The sequence below is a fragment of the Gracilinanus agilis genome, chromosome 1, assembly GCF_016433145.1.
Source record: "Gracilinanus agilis isolate LMUSP501 chromosome 1, AgileGrace, whole genome shotgun sequence".
NCBI classification, from domain to species: Eukaryota; Metazoa; Chordata; class Mammalia; order Didelphimorphia; family Didelphidae; genus Gracilinanus; species Gracilinanus agilis.
In genome coordinates, this window is record NC_058130.1 from 27,841,747 (window position 1) to 27,862,696 (window position 20,950).

The window sequence follows — 20,950 nt, forward strand, 5'->3', positions numbered from 1 at the left end:
ATTTAAAGACGTGCTTTACCTTGAAGACATCATCCAAAACAGGAAACCTGTTGGACCATGGGAAATGTAGTTTCAAAGTCCCCCACATGTCCCCAGGAAGTTTGTCATATAGCTACATATCTTGAGGCTTAATACCTCTAATGGAATCCCAGTAATTTTTTTTTTTAAACCCTTGTACTTTGGTGTATTGTCTCATAGGTGGAAGATTGGTAAGGGTGGGCAATGGGGGTCAAGTGACTTGCCCAGGGTCACACAGCTGGGAAGTGGCTGAGGCCGGGTTTGAACCTAGGACCTCCTGTCTCTAGGCCTGACTCTCACTCCACTGAGCTACCCAGCTGCCCCAAGAATCCCAGTAATTTTAAATAACACATTACCCCCACTGAGATCTGGTGGAAAAGACTGGTCTTTTTCGGTGGATCTTAAACCATAGTCAACTTCTAAATTTGGGCATTAAAAAAAAGACGATAAAAACTAGCCACACTGACAAAAAGCCAATTTGGGGCAGTCCCCTATTGGCATAAGAGTGTACATTCAAAACAAATGCATTCAACTCATTCAACTCCCCATAGTTCAAATCAACTGCACCCCAAAGTTCAAATTTGGATCTTCATGATCCAGTGAAGGCTCTTCAGGCATCTTCATGGTGTCTTCACCAAACAGGTTCGTTGTCTGGATTCTGGGGAGATGGCAAAATCCTTATCCTGAAATTACTCTCTAAAGAATTTAAACTCCAAAGCCTAGTGGCTATTATTTTTATCTCCTTTCTCCTCAATGGGAGCCTAGAACATAATCCCTCCTCCTTCTCTTTATTTTCTCTCAGCTTCATTTCTTTCTTTACATACATGAACACAGTTTCTGGCACTTAGTGGGACATTTAAGATTAAAGTTTTCATTAATTGATTACTACTGGGAACTCTAGATCAGGTGAGTAGGAGCCATAACAACTCTGCTTGAAACAGTGGGTCAGAGAAGGCAATCGCCAGATTCCCCAGGCAAATGACCAAATAAATGCATTAAACCATAGGAAGGACAGGTACTAGATCATGGCAGTGACGTCTACTAGATGGAAGTTCCACAGGCAAAAAAATTAGAAATACCAGAGCAGGATTTGTAGTCTGCAGGTCAAAAGATTTCCCAGTTAGCTGAGAAAATGGATAGAGTATGGAATTAAATGAAGCCTATCTGGGCTAATCTAGTAAAAGAAGTAAGCATAGAACCAGCTCCAAACAGCTTGAGCCAATTGTTAAATTTTCACTGTCAGTATTCAGTGTTCAAATGCTACAAATCAGGATCTGATTTGTTGGTTTGATGATTGTCTAGACATAAGAAAGTGACAGTGATTAATAATGCGGAATAAACTTAAAGGTGTATCCTGCCTACAGTTTTTCCCCCTTCAGAAAGCTGATTGTTAAACATTTACAAGTAAGTTTCTGAAGAAGTAATAGATCCCTTTGGATCTTATCAGTAACTGTTCCTTTAAAAAAGGAAAAGGTACAAAGTTAAATGATAACTGCTTTTGGAACATAAAGAGAACAAAAACAAAATACAAAATATCAAGAGGTTTAAAAGAACAAAACTCTTCCCCTCAACTACTTCAAAGTTACTGATCCATTAATTGCACTATTGCTTCAATCTTTTTTTTTTTTTTAAACCTTTACCTTCTGACTTAGAATCAATACTGTGTATTGGTTTCAAGGCAGAAGAGAGGTAAGGGCTAGGAAATGGAGATTAAGTGATTTACCCCAGGCTCAACTTTTTTTTTTTTTTTTTTTTTTAAAGAAAAAGGGTTAGTCCAACTCCACACTCAACAAATTGTCAAATATGAAAAAATGTGAAAAGTTCATGGTTCAGGAGACAGAGAAAGATAGAACACTATTCATATACACATGACTAGAGCTGCAGATTGATGTAAATATTCTGGAAAGCAATATGGATTTATGCCAAGAAGGGGAAGGAAGAGGAAGGGAAGGAAAAGAAAGGAGAAGGGAAATTTCAGGAAAAGGACAAAGGGATAATGCATTAGGTTCCCCCATTTTGAGCAATAGATTTTTTTCAAAGAAATACTATCATAACTCATGTGAAAGTTGGTATCTCAACCTGTACCTTAAAATAGATTTACCAAGTAGATGGGGCAATGGATGGAACTCAGGATCTGGGGTCAGGAAGTCCTGAGTTCTGTTAACTTAGAAAAAACAGAGAACTATTAAATAGTCATAAAGCCACTCTTTAATCAAGGGAAAGGGCTACTTGGCCTCTTATGCAGAGCTGCGCCTTATGCAGAGTCCAGGATTGAACACTGCCTCGCTCTGCTCCCTGACCCCCTGGGAGTGACACCGAGCTAGATGACAACTCCAAGGAACAAAGGAAATCGGGGAACTTATAAACCATTTGGGAAGATCCAGGGGCTGGGGAAGATGACTGACATTATACAGGTAAGGATGGGATTCACAATCAAGCTTGGGAAAGGAATCATAGCCAGAGGCTAGGGTGTAAGGGAAAGGGGCTGCTTACACAATGGATACTAAAGGATGGTCCCTGCCCAGGTGTGTCTTCCTGGGAAGGGTCTTTGATACAATGGGCAAAACTATCAAAGGCAAAAGGATATTTAACATTTACCCTGGGGTCCATTATTCATTCTGCAACTGCTAGCCTGAGATTCCCTTCAGGGTGGATTCTCAGGGGAACTGGGAACAAGCACAAGCTTTGGGGATCTCCAACCTACAAGCTATTTCTAAAACTTGGGGTTCATCAGATCTCACTAACCCACAAGTTTGGGGTCTCTAAATTCCACGTCGACAGTTCAAATCCAGTTTCAGACCCTTACTAGTGTAAGCACTATATAAATGTTAACTGTCATCATTATTGGTAGAAGACACCTAGAGATGAATTATCCCCTTTTCCCATCTTTGTCTGTTATCCTCCCTCTGGGGTATATTTTCTGTGGTTGCTCTCCACAAGCCTCAGAAATCCCTTAGATGCCTTGATGTATCAGGTCTATATACTTTTAGCCTCCAAGAAGCCCCATTTAACTCAGTCATATTACAGTTCAAGCCCTGTAACAATCTTGAGTCTACGTAAAAATGATGCTGGGCTTTTATAATACAGATTTTGGCTCTCCAGGAATGGAGCTTCCCTTTGTAAACCTGTTGCTCTAGAACAAACTATCCCCTGTATTCCTATAATATTATTTCCCTTAGTCATCTTTTTTTCAAAGAACCAATTAACAAGTTTAGGTTTGATATGCTTTAAAGAGCTTCACTGCTACAGGGAATAATGTTTCCATGTGACAGCATTTTCAGTTTTAATTTGGTCATTTGTTGGTATGATAGTCCTGATCCTGCAAAATCAAAATTAAATAGTATATAAAAATTCTGATTAAGCAAGAATAAGCCTATATCAGGGCCCAAGAAAGTGATTTATGTCCCACAAGCCTGTAGGACCATTGCAGCAATATGCACTTACCCAATCAGCAGCCAGGACTACATAAAATTGCCACATTATAAAGGAGGGAAAAAAAGGATCAGACTTTGAAGAAGGCAGGAAATATTCCCTGGTCTGATTTTACTTTCACTTAGAGCCAGAATTGTAACCAAACTGAGGTATAGTGTCTGAATGTGGCATGGGAAATCCTGCATCTGACGTTGTCAAATAGCCTCTTCCTCTAACCTCAAAACAAGTACTCTGTCTTGGCACATATTCTCATCAATCCCACGGGATTGATTGGTGTCCTCAACCTTGTGCTTCTAGGCACTGTATAATGGCTGTTTTGTGATCCCTTATCCTGGAATCAGACACAATCATTAATCAAAGACTCATAATATTTAATAATCAGTGGCAGGTTTCCATAGTCTAAAGCTTTTGGGGATGCATTATATTAGGGCTAATTGATATTGTAAACTTATATTAGTAAAAAGACAAAAAACCACTAATATTGGTAGCATGTGTTTCAAGTACAAAAAATGAGGGAAAAAAGAAAACTCAAATACTCTATTGCACATACAAAGAAAAACAATAACATTTTTTAAAAAATAAAAAAAATATATAGTTCACAATCAGTGACACTGTGTTATCCAAGGAGATGCAGAATATAAAGTTTTCTCACCGAAAAATGAGATCCATTTCCTTTTTAACTTAGCCATGATCCACACAGTGTGAGTGCAAATGATTTTCACCAAGTAACAGCTTTATAAAACAGTAGTATAACCGGTAATGCACATTCAAAAAGGTACCCAAATCCCCCAAATCACAAAAGTCCATTTAATGACAATAGCAAACAAACCCGCTACCCATGTAGGATTCACATGAGTTGCTGTGTGACATTTTTTAAAAAACCTTTGAAGTTCATGGATACTTGTCACAAATTCTCCAGATACAGCCAATCTTTCAACCTTGGCTGAGATATTTTTAACAAAGTCTTTAACAAAGGCTGCCATCACTACAAAATTTGGCAGGAAAGCCCAGAAAAAAAAAACAACACAAACCTCTGTCCTACTGATGAAAACCTTTTGGGTCTAAAATGTTACCAAGAATCTAGATCATTCTGGTGGAAAGGTGGAGTAAGCTGAAGAGTTACAAATATAAAAACCATCCAAAAGCCACTAGGCAACATGGGTAATGCTCCCTTCTCAGGAGCTATCCAAGGGTACCGCACCCCCTAGGAAAACCTTCTCACCTCCCAGATGAGACTGTAACAGCTATACAAGGCATGTCTTTATATGTCTCATGTATTACATTTTTATAAATGCGGAGACTGAGAATACAATAGTGCTATAACACTTCAACTACTAAATAGACCCTTTAATTTTGTTACAAACAACTCAAAGGCAGGCAAATGATTAGTCAGCGATAGTGGTGCTCCTAGATATCCTGAAAAATCACTTATGAAGATCCCTTAATATCAATTTAAATTTTTAGGTCATTAAATTCTCCAAAGGTTATATACAGGTTGTAACCAGTTTGATGGAGTCCATCCATCATCATTTATGTGACAATTAGCAAAGGTGAAAAAGGAACAAAAGGCCATTTAGGTAACGCGTAACCTTGATGGATCTGGTGACAAACCCAGTATCCAAAAGACTTATGGTTTTGCCACAGGAAAGGGTTTACGCAAGTTGTTTATGAATTTTTACAATGGTATTTTCTCCAGTCCAGTCATAGGGGGAGGTACAAACAAAGTCAATGTAACAGCACATATAACTAATGGCCAAAACACAGTAACAGAAAGTGGCATAAGTGTAACAGAATATATTAGATTAGATCAATATGTGAACTTAATAAAATTAAATCTTAAAACAATCAACAAATGGTACTGAATTCAAGAGTCCTTTTCTCCAATTCTAATAGCTGCTTTACAGAGGCTTCTTCACTAATTGGAGGGGAACAAACTGAAACAGTTAGCAATGAAGTCTGAAAAAGCTAAAACTTCACCTCCAAACTCTTTAAGGTTCCTTCCCCTCCCCAGTGTCATCATCCATCTAGATTCCTTTGGTCACACCTCTGGGTTTCTCCATACCTGTACTGGGCATAGTGTAGATGAACCCCATATTGGGGGTGTTGCGGAGACTGAGCAGGTCAAAATAGCAAGGGGGTGGAGGAAGATGAATCTCCCCCATGAGTCTCAAGAGTACTTGAGCTGTCAACTGTGAGGTATCCAGTCAGTACACCTAGGAACAGTAGCAAGAAAAGACATCCCAAAATTTGAGCTGTGTGAGCTTGGTGAGGCTCTCTGGAAATGGAAGCTGTGTGAGATAGGTAAGAAACTGGGCTATATTTGCAATTCTACTTATTAAATTGGTTGCAAATCTACTTCCTATTTGTAGGTGGCCCTACACTAGTATGTACTGGCTAGAAGTAAAAACCTCACAAGGCTAGTAGATGGAAACATGCCCCAATCAGCCTTTGAATGGAGAGCGGCCGAAAAGGCTTTAGTCTGAGGTTAGTTAGTGAAGGAAAACAAAAGCTTTCTATTTTAGTCACAGTGAAGTTAAAAACTCCTCAGAGCTGCTTAGCTGCACTGGTCTGGGAGAGTAAAAAGGGTTTAAGAGGCTATCACGCTTGAAACCCATGTGGGGGTTTAGGAAAGGCCTTAATGAGAGAGCAAACTTGTAGGAGTAAGATAAGGCTAAATTTTCTCAACTTAGCTCAATAATTAATACCTTCTAATAACAACAACAAAAACAAAACTGAGCTGAAATTATTAACTTCCTCCAACACTCTGAGATTCTGGGCTGCAAAATGGTAGCTTATTGGGGGATCAGCGCTGCTTCTCCCAGGTGAAAGAAGTTAGGAGGGTTCGAGGCTAATTGTTATTTAAAAGAAACACCCGAGCTTCCAAGGCAGCAACAAGCACTCAGCTGTTAGCAATGTAAGGGAAAGTGGGGTTTATACTTTACCAGCCCTGCTCGCAAGGACCTCCCCCCACCCCCCCCAGTGTCTGGCCAAATGTGAGAGGCGGCAACAGCAGCAGTGGCAGCAGGGGAGCAGGAGTAGCAGCAGGGCAGCAGGGGCTTTTCAAACAAATCTGTCTTTAAAAACTGCTCTACAGGGGGCAGCTGGGTAGCTCAGTGGAGTGAGAGTCAGGCCTAGAGACAGGAGGTCCTAGGTTCAAACCTGGCCTCAGCCACTTCCCAGCTGTGTGACCCTGGGCAAGTCACTTGACCCCCATTGCCCACCCTTACCAATCTTCCACCTATGAGACAATACACCGAAGTACAAGGGTTAAAAAAAAACAACAACAAAAAACTGCTCTACAACTTAGGGCAGAGCTGGGGTTCTAAACTCCAGACATCTGATTGCCATAAATGTAGGATTTAAATTAATGTCCAATATTCCAAGTATTACATTTTATAAAGTTTATTAATAATCGCTTGAAGTAAAGGAATAAAAAGGAAATAGAAGTATAAAAACATAATTAACTTACCAAAATAAAAACATGTGAATAACTCTCTTGCCTCTCCCAAAAAGCCCGCTTCAGCCAGCTACCAATCACAGGAAGAGAGAGAGGCAGGATTACACAAAATTTATATCCTCCCTACGTCAGCACTTAACATGAGAAGGAAACTGGGATGCTGGGAACTGAAGTTTTAGGGTTCAGATTCCGATTACATGATAGTCATAGAATGATCACTAGATCATTGCTCTGAGAAGGATCTCAGAGATCATAGTCCAAACTTCTCATTTTACCAATGAGGAAACAGAAGCCCAAGGAGTTTAATCAACTTGCCCAAAGTCAAACAGGTGGTTTCAGATGTAGGATTTGAACTAGGTCCTGAGTCCAGATCCAGTGGTCTTTGCAATTGAATTCAGATTGAACATATTCCAGAGGAAAAGGGGAAAAAAGATTCAAGATGTTTTAGACAATGGAAGATTAGAAAAAGGTGAATGTGAAAAAGACACTGTGAGGAAATAAAATGAGAGTAGGTATTAGTGGTCGAAGTAATATACAATTTCCATCTCCCACTATTCCTCATGCAAGTTAGGCTAGCTTTATCTTAAGAGGCATTGAAGCCATTCTTGGGACTCAGTGGCCTAAAGATTCAGGCTCTAAACATCCCTTCCTGATTTTGAAAGTACAAAATAGCTTTGAGGAGTACCATTTCTTTCTGAGGCTTGATTGGAGGAAAGCAAGCAACTCTAGCATAAAGAAACAATTTAGCTGACTAAACTGAAATCATCCTCTATGCAGATCCTTTTTAAATATTCTTCTCTTCCTATGGCTAAGTAAAGCTTCATTTGCTAACTCTTGGCTGGATGGCTAGAATAAGCCTTTATAGAAAGCCTATTCTGTGCCAGGCACTATAGTAAGCACTTTACAAATATTATCTCACTTGATCTTCTCAACTACTCTGGGAGGTAGACATTATTATGCCCATTTTATAGAAAATTGAGGCAAACAGAGGTTAAATGACTTGCCCAGGGTCACATAGCTAGTGTCTGAGATCAAATTTGAACTCAAGCTTTCCTGTATCCAGGTACAGCAGCACTCTCCACTGTGCCACTGAGCTCCCTCTGTTGAATGAACTAGGAATGTTCCATTTTGTGCTATTATCCACCATAAACTACCCAAAACCATGTAGGATCAGAACAGAATTACTACACTGAATTCAGGGATGGATGGTGCAGAGGAAGGTGAACCCAGATGGGGCTTCTGGGGAGGCCTCTATAAGGGGTTTGCAGAAAGATTAGGCTATAAGCTGTCTTACTGCTATCCCAGCAAGGAGAGACTTGTGTGAATAGGTAAATCCTTAAGAACTGAAGAACTGAACCTTGAAGACAATTGCCTTAAACTATCTCTCAGCCCTACTGGCTATGCCTTCCAGCCTAATTGAAGTGTCCTCCAAGTTCTAATAGCTGATTTTCTCAAAACTCAATTTACCTTCAGAGGAGGTGTTAATTTGAAGTAATTTGAGGTAGAAGTAGAAGGGTAAGGAGGAAGGAATGGAAAGCTATTTCCCCCTTGCTAAAAAGGACAAATATAGATGAGATTGGATTCATCTTGCTGTGATTGGCTGATTTTTTTATTGCTAAGAGTCATCGTTACCTAATTGCCTTAGCAGAAGCCTACTGAAAGACCTCTTTAAGGGGGGCATATTGAAGAATGAGGAAAGAACTGTTTGTTTTGAATTTTAAAGAATGACACTGCAGATGAATAAATAGTCCTTTATCTCATATGTATATGAATATGTGTGCAGGAGGGGGAAGACAGTGTGTGGGGAAGAAGTGGAGGAGAGAAAGTAGAATAGTATGAAAAGTATCATAAAAAGATAAGCTCAGAAACTATTTTGAGTATGGGGGGGGAGAAAGAGACAGAGAGAGGGGGGCAAGTTGAAGGATGGCAGGGGAAACCCCAACAGTGACAGGATGCAAACTAAGATCTTTGGAATTTTAGTACTGTCTAACAATTGCCCTCAAATGAGTAGTTTTGATATTTTGGCATTTAAGAGGCCAATTGGAATTATGCCACACAGACTGCTGTGATTCTTTGGTCCAAACCATTATGGTAGGCAGGCAGTAGGAAGGACAATTCAGAGGAGCCGAGAAGCATTTCTGGAATCAGAGAGGACAAATGTGCCAATGGCACCCCAGTTAATTTGCTGAGGAGAGGCAAGTGTACAGCATCCATTTTAAAGTTTCCATTCTCACTCCTGCACTGTCAACTCAAATTCTCTCTCCCTGGAGCTTCCAGTGAGGGTCCTTGCAGAATGCTCAGGTCCTGGTGCCCTCCTCTGCCAGGAAGGTATGGTGACTACTTGCACATGGACAAGAGAACCCAAGTATGAGCCTTGAGAAGGCTCTGGCTTTGTCTTTTTATATTCCTATGCGCGTTTCCTAGTCTTGATGGCCACATTGAGTTCAACACATCAGGCTGTCTCAGTGGCAGCAGGAGGAATTTCCTCCGTTATAAAAAAGCCACTAACAGGAAGGGGAAGCCAAGCTTTGGCACGATAGGCCAGAATCTTTGGGAATTGCCGGAACAGCTCCATCCCATGTGGCAATTCTTGATCTCATCAACTACAATGGACCAGCAGTGAGACTCTGGGTATAACAATTGACCCAGCCCAGGAACAGTCAAGCCACAACAGGAACAGGACCCCCAAAGTGCCTGGAACCCTCTGCACAAGGCAGTCAGTCCTGGGATGGTCCTGACCCTGGCAGAGAAGCAGCCTGACAGGCTACAAGTGCGGGAGGCCAGCAGGTAGACAAGGATTCCACAGGGGTGGTGGCTAGTGGGCAGACATGGGGACCTGTGGGCATTCAACCCAGGGGCATAAAAGTGGACATTGGCATGGGTGACTGAATAGATGGACTTCACAGCTGTGGACAACGCAGTACCCAAAGCCATCGTCTAGCTCCTCCTCAGCCAGGGCTAGTGGACCAAGCCAAGTAGTGGTCTGATTGGGAGTTTGCTTTCTAACAACAGGAAAGTGAATTATCTACTCAGATGCCCCCATTAAGGAAGCAGTCCTTTGAGGGTCTTTTGATGCCTGGATTCAGTATTCCTTCCCCCACTGCACCCTCCACGAGGCTTCCAGGGAGGTGAGATGTCCCAGCTGGTAGGCCAGGGAACATTAAGTAGGAAAATCCTAGGCCTATGAGGATTGTTGCCCGCAGCCAGTGGCATCATTTCTGTTGGCACCCTACCTGATGTTCCCAGTAATGTTATGTTCCCCCCTTTACACTAGACCCACCTCAGCTGCAACAATCTGGCCTCTCCCTGGACCACATGGACCTGACCATTGAGACCTTAGACTCTCATCTCGAGTATGCTTGGGAGGTGGGGGGTGCAAGTGAAAATCAAGGATTTCTGGACCTTTTTCTCTCATAATCCTTCTCCTCTGTTCTTTTCTTTCCCATCTCCAGTGTGGTTTGGCTTTGGCTAATTATCCTTTCATTAACTGTTGAATGGCCCGTCCCATTTTTTCTACCCATATTGAGCATGTACTACCAGCCCTCAACATAATTGGGAGTTGTTGAGGAGGGATAGAAATTAGGGTGGGGGAAAAGAGGAGCAAGTGAAAAGGCCCACTACTAATTTGGAACGTAAACTTCGGGAGAGCAGTCCCCAGCCTGGGCACTTGTATTCTCAGGGCTTAGCACTTGGTAACAGATCACACTCAGGGACTGACTGGCTTTGGGGAGAGCTGAGAAGCAGGAACAAGGAGCCTCGGGGGCAGCTTTGTGAGTCCAAGACATTAGCATTCTTCTGTGGCAGGTGGGAAACACAAAATGAATCCTGGCGTGGTGGCTGCTTGTTTCACTTCCGTACCCTAGTATGTTCCCTCTTTACTGAATCCCTACCCTTTGCAGAACATCATACAGGTTGTTTTCTATCAGGGCATTATAAGACAACTATGCACGAGCTCATTTTGGATTCAATGTTATCATGTGTTCACTGGAATTCTTTGTCCCCCTCAAGAAGGCCTTAGAGCAGAGGTGGGAGGGCTACTTCCAAAGAAGAGGCCAGAAAGGGTTCCTGGTCATGTGTTCACATCCAACACTCAAGAGGCTTTGATTTCATGAATCAAATGCAGAACCATACTTTGTTTTCAGAAGTATTTTACAACCTTAATTGGTTTAATTTCATTTATTTAAAAGTGAACAACTCATTTCTCTAGGTTAGAAATGGATTCATTATTTGCTCATGTGTTTTTCCTCATATATAGAAGTGTGACACAGAAATTGTGGTCAAGTGCTGGTCTTGGATTCAGGAAGACTTGGCTAGAAATCTCCTTCAACACCAGCTCTGTAAGCCTGGGCAAGTCATCACTTTTCTGTACCTCAGACAGTTCTGAGGACTTCACTACAATTGGGTGGGTTCCAAGGTGGGGGAAGGAAACTCCATCCAAAGTAGACATATTCCAATATATAGTTCATGTGTATATTCTATTTGTGCTTCCTTGTAAAATACAACTTATCTGACTCAAATTCAATTTTATCATTTTAACAATTACCAAAATATGCACGAAAATACAAACTGAAACATCTGAATAAAAAACTTCATAAAAACAAACTTCATTAAAATAGTTTCTTTACCTAGTTGGACATTTGAAAAAATTAATAAAAATTTATCATCCATAGTCTGTTAGTTTCACTGAAGCAACAATGATTTAACACGTATGCTTAGCCATGTAGAAGGAACCTGAGCTATTTAGATCTCTCCATCCTGGTGAGACTTGTGTTGGCCTACTGTTTAGTCTCTGTTTCCATGCCTGCTTCCTGAGCCTCTTCCACTTCTGAGAGTTTTTCATCATCTGAAATGGAGAAGTATATGTAAAACTAGTTACTGTCAGTGATGAATATGATGAAACCCAAATAAAAGGTTTGATACAAATCCGGAAATGACAAAACTTAAGAGTGAATCTTAAAATATTTCCAGGAGTCTCAGCCACTTTTTAAAATAATAGAATCTCAAAATGCAGTGTTCACCTAGCAAGAACATTCCCAGAAGCTGGTTCAGGAGTTCAAGCTTTCATCTTCATGAAAAGTTATTATACCCCTGCCCAGAGACAGGCGTAACACTAGCTTCATGCAATGTTCTAATATATTGAAAAAAAAAAAAAAAAACAGGCTACCAATTGTAAGAATTAAAATTTAGTTATTATAGTTATATCTTTAAAACTATGTGGCCGCCAGGAATCAACAATTCAGGTTGATTCCGTAATTAAATCAGACCCAAGTCAGCATCGGGTTGAGGAGTTTATTACAATCAGGAAGGTAAGTAGGGATAAAGAGAAGAGGGAGGTTAGAAGTCTAAATAAATGAAGCTGTAAGCCACAAGGCCAACAGCCAGATAGGCAGAGTTTAGAATTGGCCCAGCTAGGCCAAGGAAGCCAGCCTAACTTACCCACGTGACAATACAAGTGTAAGCTGTCTGTGGTCTCAGGAGATGCTTCTTTCTCCAGTTCCAGATGGCAACTGCCCCACAGGAAGTTCCCTAACTTACTTAAAGGGATAGTGTCTTTCATCACTTCCTGTGGTCCACCTCTAATTCAAATGGACAAATGGCAGTTTCTACATTGATTTGGACTGCCCAAAGGGCAGTCCCTTATTCTTGATTTGTTACTTATTGTCGCGTGTGGGTAACTCGTCTCCCCTCCCCACTAAGGGAGCTGAGAGTGACATCATTAGCACGCCTGGGTTGAGTAGATTTTTGACTATTAATGGGATCGAGCTAATTCTATTTACACACAATAAATACTTTAACTAAAATGCTATTTGTTTTAACAGAAGGCACTTACTTTCTAAAGTCTGTTGAAGTTCATGAATGGTACTAAGAAGAACATGGAACTGCTTTCGCCTTAGTTCCAGCTTGATTTAAAGGAAAAGAAAATGTTTAAATGTAAGGTGACTTATGAATATAAGCATATCCACAAAATTGTTGATAAACAGGTACTGACAGAATCTTGATGTTTCTATCTTCATAGCGCCCATGTTTTCTTCCCTTCACTAACATGGCCACCACCAGAATTCAAGACCTCATCCCCCATTAACTAGACCAATGTCAGAGCTTTCTAGTTAAGCCTTCGAGCCAAGCACCAATCCATCCTTCACTCAGCTGCCAAAATGGTTTCTACCAAAAAAAAGCAGGTCTGATCGCATTGCCCTCTTACTCAAACTCATGCTCCACTTGGCACTGAAAGCACTTCCCTTCCTATCTGTTCTTCCTCTAATCCTCTAACAGGATGCTGTCTTGTCTCCACACTTTTGTATTAGAACTGCCAGTCCCTGTAATACTCTTCCAGTTTAAGACAAAGCTACAATCTCCTCTTCAAAGGAGCCCTTTCTTGCTCCTGTCCTCTTCCAGCTGCTAGTGCCTTCTCTCCCCTATCATCTCTCATCACCTATATATAATCTTGTATCAACAGTCATTTTACGTACTGCCTCCCAGCCTCTGGAAGGTAACCATTACGAGGGCAGAGACTATTTTTAGCCCCAAGATTTAGTATAGAGTGTGTACAAAATAAGGGCTGCATACCTGACTGATAGATATAAATGAACATACCTTATCTTCAACATTTTCTTTTATATGAGAAAGGTGTTGTAATTCTTTCCCCAAAGCATCTAATTCCCTGAAAAAGAACACCAAAAATGACAAATACGCATTTTATCCATTTTTGACAAAAATCAATATCAAATTACTTTGTAAAACATCCAAGTACCTATGCACAGTCAAATAGAATATAATAATCAGGCTGCCATATCTGAATATTTTACACAGCTGTTTGGTAGTTTTGAAATCATAATGTACATTTTCAATCTAAAACTGTTCTAGACAATGAAATAAAATGTAATATTAAGGACTCAACCTATTCTCTCTCATTTCAGAATGATGGTTTTCTTCCCAAAGTGGCTTATAATGGTATAAGTTTTTCGAATGTTACATACTCTTCTGTGCCACACTTTTAGGTAGGGATATTAAATAAAAAATAAGAACATGCTTTCAGAATAATTGCAAATGCTTAATTTCTAAGAAGAAAAAAAAGATCACTATTACCTTGGAGTATAAGTATATTAATTAGAAGCAAAGTAAAATATTAAACTTACTTTAATGTTTCATGCCTGTCTGGGTGGTGCTGTATGACTTTTGCCAAAGCATCATATTCTGAAAGACATAAAAACTGCCATTGCTACTTACCAAAGACATTTTTTTCCCTGGGAAAGACTGGCCAGTATGGTAGAGAAGATACTATCCAAAGGTTTGGCTTTACTTTGTATAGGTCATTTAAGCTTTGTATAAAATGGAGAAATTACTACTTGTGCTCTCTCAGAGATAATGGTGAGAATCAGTTAAAATAATATATATTGATCCAAATGAAGGGTGAGCTTCTCCCAACTCTGAATTATGTAAAACACAGTTTGACCTATAATCAAAACAAGTGCTTTTTGTTTGTTTGGCTCCTAAGTCTCCCTTGGTAATCACTTAGAAGACACCATCTTTCTTCCCTCTTCCTGATTAAAGGGAAAAGATGAAGTAGGGAAAGTATTTACTTACTGTTGTCAGCCCCTTCCAACAGCAATATTCCTGAGCAGCTGTTTGTTTTGGCGTGTTATTTTACAGTGTATGCTTCAAAGATTTTTTACTTGATAGTTGTAATCTATATTGAGGGTGGCCTAGATTTGGACCAATATGGTAATATGTAGAAGGAGGCAGGTACACTGCCCTTTATACTGTCAATCAAGTGGGTTTTATTTTTTTGCATTCAGTGCCAGTCCCCTTTACCATTTGCAAAAAGGCCAATTTCTGCATAAAAGTCTTAACAAGGAATGTAGTAGGCATTTTAAGACAATGCCAATTGAACCTAGTAAAGAATTAATCATAGGCAGTATAAATTTGTTATCGACATCAAGAGCTATTTTTAAGATTCAGGGGTTCCTTTCTTTTTGTAATTCATTATAATTTTGATTATAGGTTTCACCTCAAAGCATATTATATTATATAATTCTTACCCTGGCGATTTTTTCGTATTCGTTTTGCTTGAAGGATCTGCTTTTTGCACTCAGCAATTTTTTCATGAGCTCCAGCTATGCTATTTTCTATGTAAAAATGAAAAATAATTTAAAAAAAACAGCTAGAATGTCATCAGCCATAACTTTTTGCTAGATCAATCTGAAATATATTAAACTAAATTTTCAACTGCCAATAAAATGTTGCCATTTTAAAAACAGCCATTTTTTCCCTAAAATACTAGATTGGAATGTTTTTTGAACCAAAGATTTCTAGGTAGCACTCTCTCAGATTTTAAACCCCAAACATTTACTTTATTTTTTTATTCCTTTTTTTCAATTACATGTAGAAACAATTTTTAATAGTTATCTTCTGACCTTTTGAAATTCAAATTCTCTCCTTCTCTTCCCTTCCCCTTCCCCAGAGAGTAAACAATCTGATACATGTTATTCCAGTGTTGTTATGAATACACATTTCCATATTCTTCATGTCATGAAAGAAGACATATATGTGGCACATGTAAGAAAAAACTCACAAAGGAAATAAGGTAAGAAACGGTATGGTTTGAATCACACTAATACTCTGACAGTTCCTTCTATGGGTTGGGATAGTATTTTTAATCATGAGTTCCTTGGGGTTATCTTGGAACTTTGCATTGTTGATAACAGGTTAGTCCTTCACAGCTGATCATCTTACAATATTCCTGTTACTATGTACAATGTTCTCCAGGTTTCATTCACTTCATTTTGCATCAGTTTAAACAAGTTTTTCTGAAATGATCTTGTCATTTATAATAGCATAACATTACATTTGCAGACCACAACTTGTTCATCTCTTACGAAACTGATGGACATCCCTTCAGTTTTCATTTTTTTTTTCACCACAAAGACAGTAGCTATATATTTGAACAAATAGGTCCTTTTGCTTCATCTGTCATCTCTTTGGGATACAGACCTAGTAGTATTGCTGAAACAACAGGTATGCAGTTTTATGACCCTTTAGGCAACAAACCCCAAACTTTTAGACTAATAAAGAATAAATCTAAACTCAAATTATATTAATTGTCCTTACCTATGTCTTTGTAAATTTTTTCATAGTTCTCCATTTCTCTGAGATTCATATCATATACAAGCAGGGTTTTTCCCATTGAAAATTCACACTGAGACAATGTACTCAGCATTCGCTGGTACTGGCTATAGCTAAAAATAATGAAAAAAGATCTTAAAAATAGAGGAAACTATTAAAGTTAATATATGGCAATCAGTAATTGAAATTTTAGTATTATACTTTAGTTATCACCTAAAATGTACTTAATTTTATACAAATGCCTAATAGTCAAACCTTCAAAATATATTTTATACAAATACCTAATAGTCAAACCTGTAACTCTGTTGTTATTCATTTCATCTTACTATGTTTTTTTGCCTATTCAGAAAGCTAATTTAAATAAACATTACAAGAAATTTTTATATAAATTTCCATTTTTAACATATAGTTAACGTCTGAGTATATTATGGAATATCATTGATGAGAAAATAAATATAACCCAAAAAGTCACTTCAAACACACCCTTCCCACATCACATGTGAATTTAGTCCTCTATCCCCCTTTTCATAATCTGCTCCTAAGAATTGTATAAAATCATTGAAGAGTTGGAAGAGATTCTCAGAGGCTGCCAACTAGTCACAGAACAAATTCCCTCTACAACATGCTCAATAAAGCAGGTCATCTGGCTTTTGCTTAGAGACCTACAGGGAAGAAGTAGCCCATTCCACTTCAGGAAAACTCTAAATGTGAGGGCCTTTCTCCTTAGAAGCCAAAATGAAACACCTTGGACATTATTACATTTTATTTGAGTTGCTTAGTGCATTGTCCTATTTGAGATAAAACAGGATGAATTTAACATATTTCCATTTAAAGTGAGAATGAGCAAAATATTTATGGCCTAAATCAAATTACAAAAGTGGTACATAAACAACAATAAACTAACACACCCCTCTTCCTGAGATCCAGCATTGCACCATTTAATGAAGCTCTTCACTAATAGGTTGATTCTTCGATCATCACCAGCACCATCACCATCAATTAAGAGACGCTTCCTTATGACTTCATCTAAAAAGAAAGAAGAATAATGAATTTTAAAATGACCCAATGGATTAACTGCTGTTAATTGTGCTCTGTTCAGGTGAACAGATGATGAAAAACAAATCTGTCAGCAATACTTTCTTTACTCTTGCTAAAATCCCTAACAAATGGAAATTCCAGGTACTGATAAGGACTTAATTTCATAATCCTTGAGTATAATTTTAGGAAATTGATAGGGAAATTTTGTGCCTCATCTGATACATTATTAGCCTAGAATGGAAATGAACCATAGTCATCAAGTCCAAATCTGTCATCTTACAAATGAAAAACCTGAGACCCAGACAAGGTAAACTGCCCAAGTCACATGTGAAGCCAGTGATCGCTTAGCCTTGTGTCCCACTAACAAGCTAAGCATGTAGGTGCTATTGGTGCTACTGGAAGTCAGGAGCAGTGAGAAAGTGCTCAAGAACTAGAGCATAGTATGAGAGGGAGGGACTGACAAAGGAAAGAGAAGGAATGAAAAAAAAGTATGAGATATTTTCAATATAGTATAAACTTTAACTAGCCGTCCCCAAATCCTTAGTTTCTATTTCATAAGGATCTTCAATTGGTACTTTTGGCAAATTCTCTTCCCTCTGTTCTATTGTAATTAAAAAGGTGGAAAAGAGATACACAAAATGAAGAGCAATTAAAGAGAAGCTCCCCTATTGAGTTATGGCCTCCCAATTTATCTGAAATGGGTTGGATTCCTAAAGAGCCTGCCTGCTAAATCATTCCCAGATATATGAGAGCTAAAAACACAATAGAGTATTGGACTCATAATCAAAATAATGTGTGATTACCCCTGACACTTCTTAGCTGTAAGACCAAAAGCAAATCATTTTAACCTTTCAATTTATGCTTAAGCCTTAGTTTTCTCATTTATAAAATGAGGTTTAAATGCTTTATAAATGTGAATTACATTTACTGAGGGCACTAGGGATACAATAAATATTAAAAAGCAAGAGAAGAACATGACAGTGGGATTTGGGAAAAGTGAATCAGGTGACCAAAGAAAGAGGTCTTGATTTGAAGTCAGGTAATGATGTCTAGTGGACAATTGATATGTTCAGAGCAGTGTAGTGAGATTAGGTTGGATATATAGATTTAGGGTTAGGAGTGATTTATATAGCGACAATAACCAAATCCAAGAGAACAGATGGGATTATTGTGAGAGGGCTAAGAAAGCAAAGCACAGGTCTTTGAGGGGCAATCAGGTTAGCAGGCAGGAAATGAATGAAGATTTTGCAAAGGAACTGAGGAACACTCACACAGGCAGGTACTTAGCCCCTGTGTGCCAGAGACACTGGCATTAGCATTTATAAATTTACTATCTCATTTGATCCTCTCATCAACCCTAGAAGAAACCCTACTATTATCATCTCAATTTCAGAGGAGGAAACTGAGGCAGATAGAAGTTAAGTGATTTGCCCAGGGTCACACATTAAGGAGTGTCTCACATCACATTGAACTCCTGATTCCAGGCCAGCGCTCTTCTTACAACTTCCACCAGCTACCACAGAATTGCAAACAATAAAAAAAAAAAAAAAAAAAAAAAAAAAAAAAAAGCAAGACTGGCCACAAGGAGGGGTCTGTCAACAGTAGCTAAAGCTACAAAGTACAGTACAAGGAACATGGGATTTGGAATGAAAGTACCTGAGCCTCTACTCTGGGCCTGGTACTTATTACTTGTGCGACTCTGGACAAGACACCCAACTTGTCCTGCTCCTGGCATCCTCATCTATAAAATAAGGAGAGTAGACAATATGTCCTTTAAGGCACCTTTTAGCTCTAGATCTATGAAAATAAGAGCTGAGAAAAGACCACTGGATTTAGCAGGCAAGCAGTTGATTCTCATCTTAGCAGAGTGGTGGTGGGGTCCCACATTAGATTATAGAGTAAACTGTAAGAAGGTAAATTCCTGGTAGGGTTACTCCAGAGGCTGGAGGGAATATGGGACTGAAGGCACAAGTAAGGGTTGGCCTTCAAAAATAAAAGTCTTAAAAAAAATTACAATGGAACAACTTGGTAAAATGGAAATTTATGCTAAATCAACTATGTCCACCCTCCCTCAAAACTCTCAGGTATACTTTGAACCTTAGCATTCTTCTGCGAGGCAAACAGTACAGACTTGACAAAAGGAAGGCATTATTTTCATTGCTGATTAATTTTCTCGTTGTCAAGAGGCAAGCTCTACATCCACATAACTGTTAGACCTGTCAGCAACTTTTGACACTGGGTTGCAATCGCATCAGAGAGACAGAAGTCACAGATGGCATTACATTAAACTCACTAGAACTCTCACTTTGAAAGATCATATAATCCTGTTTCCTTAAAAATTCTAGCCCCTCCTTTTCACAGACAATAGTTATGGAATTTTGGGATTCAATTCTCCATCATTCCTTAAGTACTTATAAGGATACCAAATAAGCATTAATATTTAAGGATATAAAACCTAAACAAAAACACTCGTGGTGGAAAACTAGCAAAAGCTTAATCAACATATCCAACAGAGGGGATTCAAACTATCAGGAGCAAAAGTCTTAGGCCTTACAAAAGAAATGCTTTTGTCTAGCTAAGTAAAATATAACTAATATTCCTTCAGGATTCATAATTAGTTCACCATCACCGATTCTAGTAACGTATAAATCTTCAGTTTACCTATAAAACGATCGCTCAAGTCCTTTTGGGCTTTAAAACTGTGACAAAGAATCACAAGGCTGGGAGATACTTCTGGAGGCGGTTAATTCCAGTAAAAGGTGAGCTAGTACCTAGTTTTCCTAGCTCGATGACATCCTAAAGTCTGTTCTTTTTCCATCCCTTTGGTATATGTTTATTATTATTATTTTTTAAACTTACCTTCCATCTTAAAATCGGCAGAAGAGTGGTAAGGGCTAGGCAATGGGGGTTAAGCGGCTTGCCCCAGTCACACGGATATGGAATGTCTGAGGCCAAATTTGAAACCAGGACCTCCTCTGAGTCCCCTAGATGCCGGGGTATATTGTATTTTAAGAATGAAGGAGGATGTTTCCAGTTGCTCGGCCTGCACCTTAAAATATCCAGCACACACTAGGCAGGCACCTCGTACGTGTCAGGTCGGTGCCGGGCCCCGAGAACACAAAAGACCAGTCTACCAAATCCCACAAAAATGGATTTTTGATTTTTTTTGCCCGCGGAGTTGGAGGCTGCGGCGTTACAAAGGCAGGGCGGCTGTACCGGAGCCCCAGAAGAACCCCCGGATCCCAGGAGATGACGCATAGTCGTGCCCCCGCGGGAGCTCCCTCCAACCCCGGACCCCTGCACCCATTGAGCGGGAACGGAGACACGCCCTCCCTGGCCCCACCAGCCCGCTACCCAGTATCCGAGGCCCCCAGAGGAGTCGGAGAGCCTGGCGGCTGGGCGCTTGGTCACGTGGAAGACTCGGACCCCCTCCCTCCGACCTTCACCAAGTATCGAGGGTTCAAGTCACTCCCTCCCACGACTCCCCGTTTTCCTTCCTTTTGGTGGGGGGTCTGGGCCTGAAGCTCCCCTCCCCCACCCCGGCTCGGCCCCAGGACACCGCTCCTTCCCCAGAGGGAGCCTGAAAAGGAGGGCGGGGGGCTCGAGGGGCCTCCTCACCATCCGTCACGGCTCCCATGGCGCGCTCGTGAGCGGTGGCGGCGGTTCGTCACCCACGTCCCGAGGTGGATCAGACTACAGCTCCAGTCGCGGCCCGGGTCAAACTCCCACAATGCAGCCGGGCAAACAGCCATGGAGGCCTAGGGGGTGGGCCCTGCCGCCGGAGCCGCCGCCGGAGCGGCGCGCGCTCGCCCCCGCCCTCCGGGTGGGGGAGGACAGGAGGAGGAGGCTGGGGCGGGGCCGAGAGGGGCGGAGTGCGCCCGG

At 40.2% G+C, this 20,950-nt stretch overlaps 2 protein-coding genes across 2 annotated transcripts in view; both read right to left on the reverse strand.

Annotated features, from left to right (window-relative positions):
• The window catches only part of LOC123246926 (cadherin-related family member 3-like), a 123,168-nt gene extending 113,327 nt beyond the window's left edge, over positions 1-9,841 (reverse strand). The window contains exons 1-2 of the mRNA XM_044675702.1: positions 9,647-9,841; positions 5,513-5,639 (exon numbers count right to left, since the gene is read on the reverse strand). Of these exons, the coding sequence (XP_044531637.1) occupies positions 5,513-5,639; positions 9,647-9,841 (322 nt within the window). The remainder of the gene's footprint in view (positions 1-5,512; positions 5,640-9,646) is intronic.
• Positions 9,842-11,068: 1,227 nt separating this feature from the next.
• Positions 11,069-20,765, reverse strand: THOC7 (THO complex 7). The gene is made up of 8 exons (XM_044656812.1): positions 20,687-20,765; positions 16,939-17,056; positions 16,016-16,143; positions 14,947-15,033; positions 14,044-14,101; positions 13,502-13,568; positions 12,738-12,807; positions 11,069-11,750 (listed from the first exon to the last, which is right to left on the reverse strand). Exons 1-8 carry the CDS (start codon positions 20,703-20,705, stop codon positions 11,683-11,685), a joined length of 615 nt encoding a protein of 204 aa, XP_044512747.1. The 5' UTR covers positions 20,706-20,765; the 3' UTR covers positions 11,069-11,682.
• Between the last annotated feature and the right edge of the window lie 185 nt (positions 20,766-20,950).

What these genes read in the sequence shown, in the direction of transcription:
- THOC7 (XM_044656812.1), bottom strand. An exon ending in AAAAATTTACAAAGACATAG is followed by an intron (nt 15,034 to 16,015) that starts GTAAGGACAATT and finishes ATTTTTACATAG; the next exon opens with AAAATAGCATAGCTGGAGCT. An exon ending in ACTTCAACAGACTTTAGAAA is followed by an intron (nt 11,751 to 12,737) that starts GTAAGTGCCTTC and finishes TCTCCATTTCAG; the next exon opens with ATGATGAAAAACTCTCAGAA.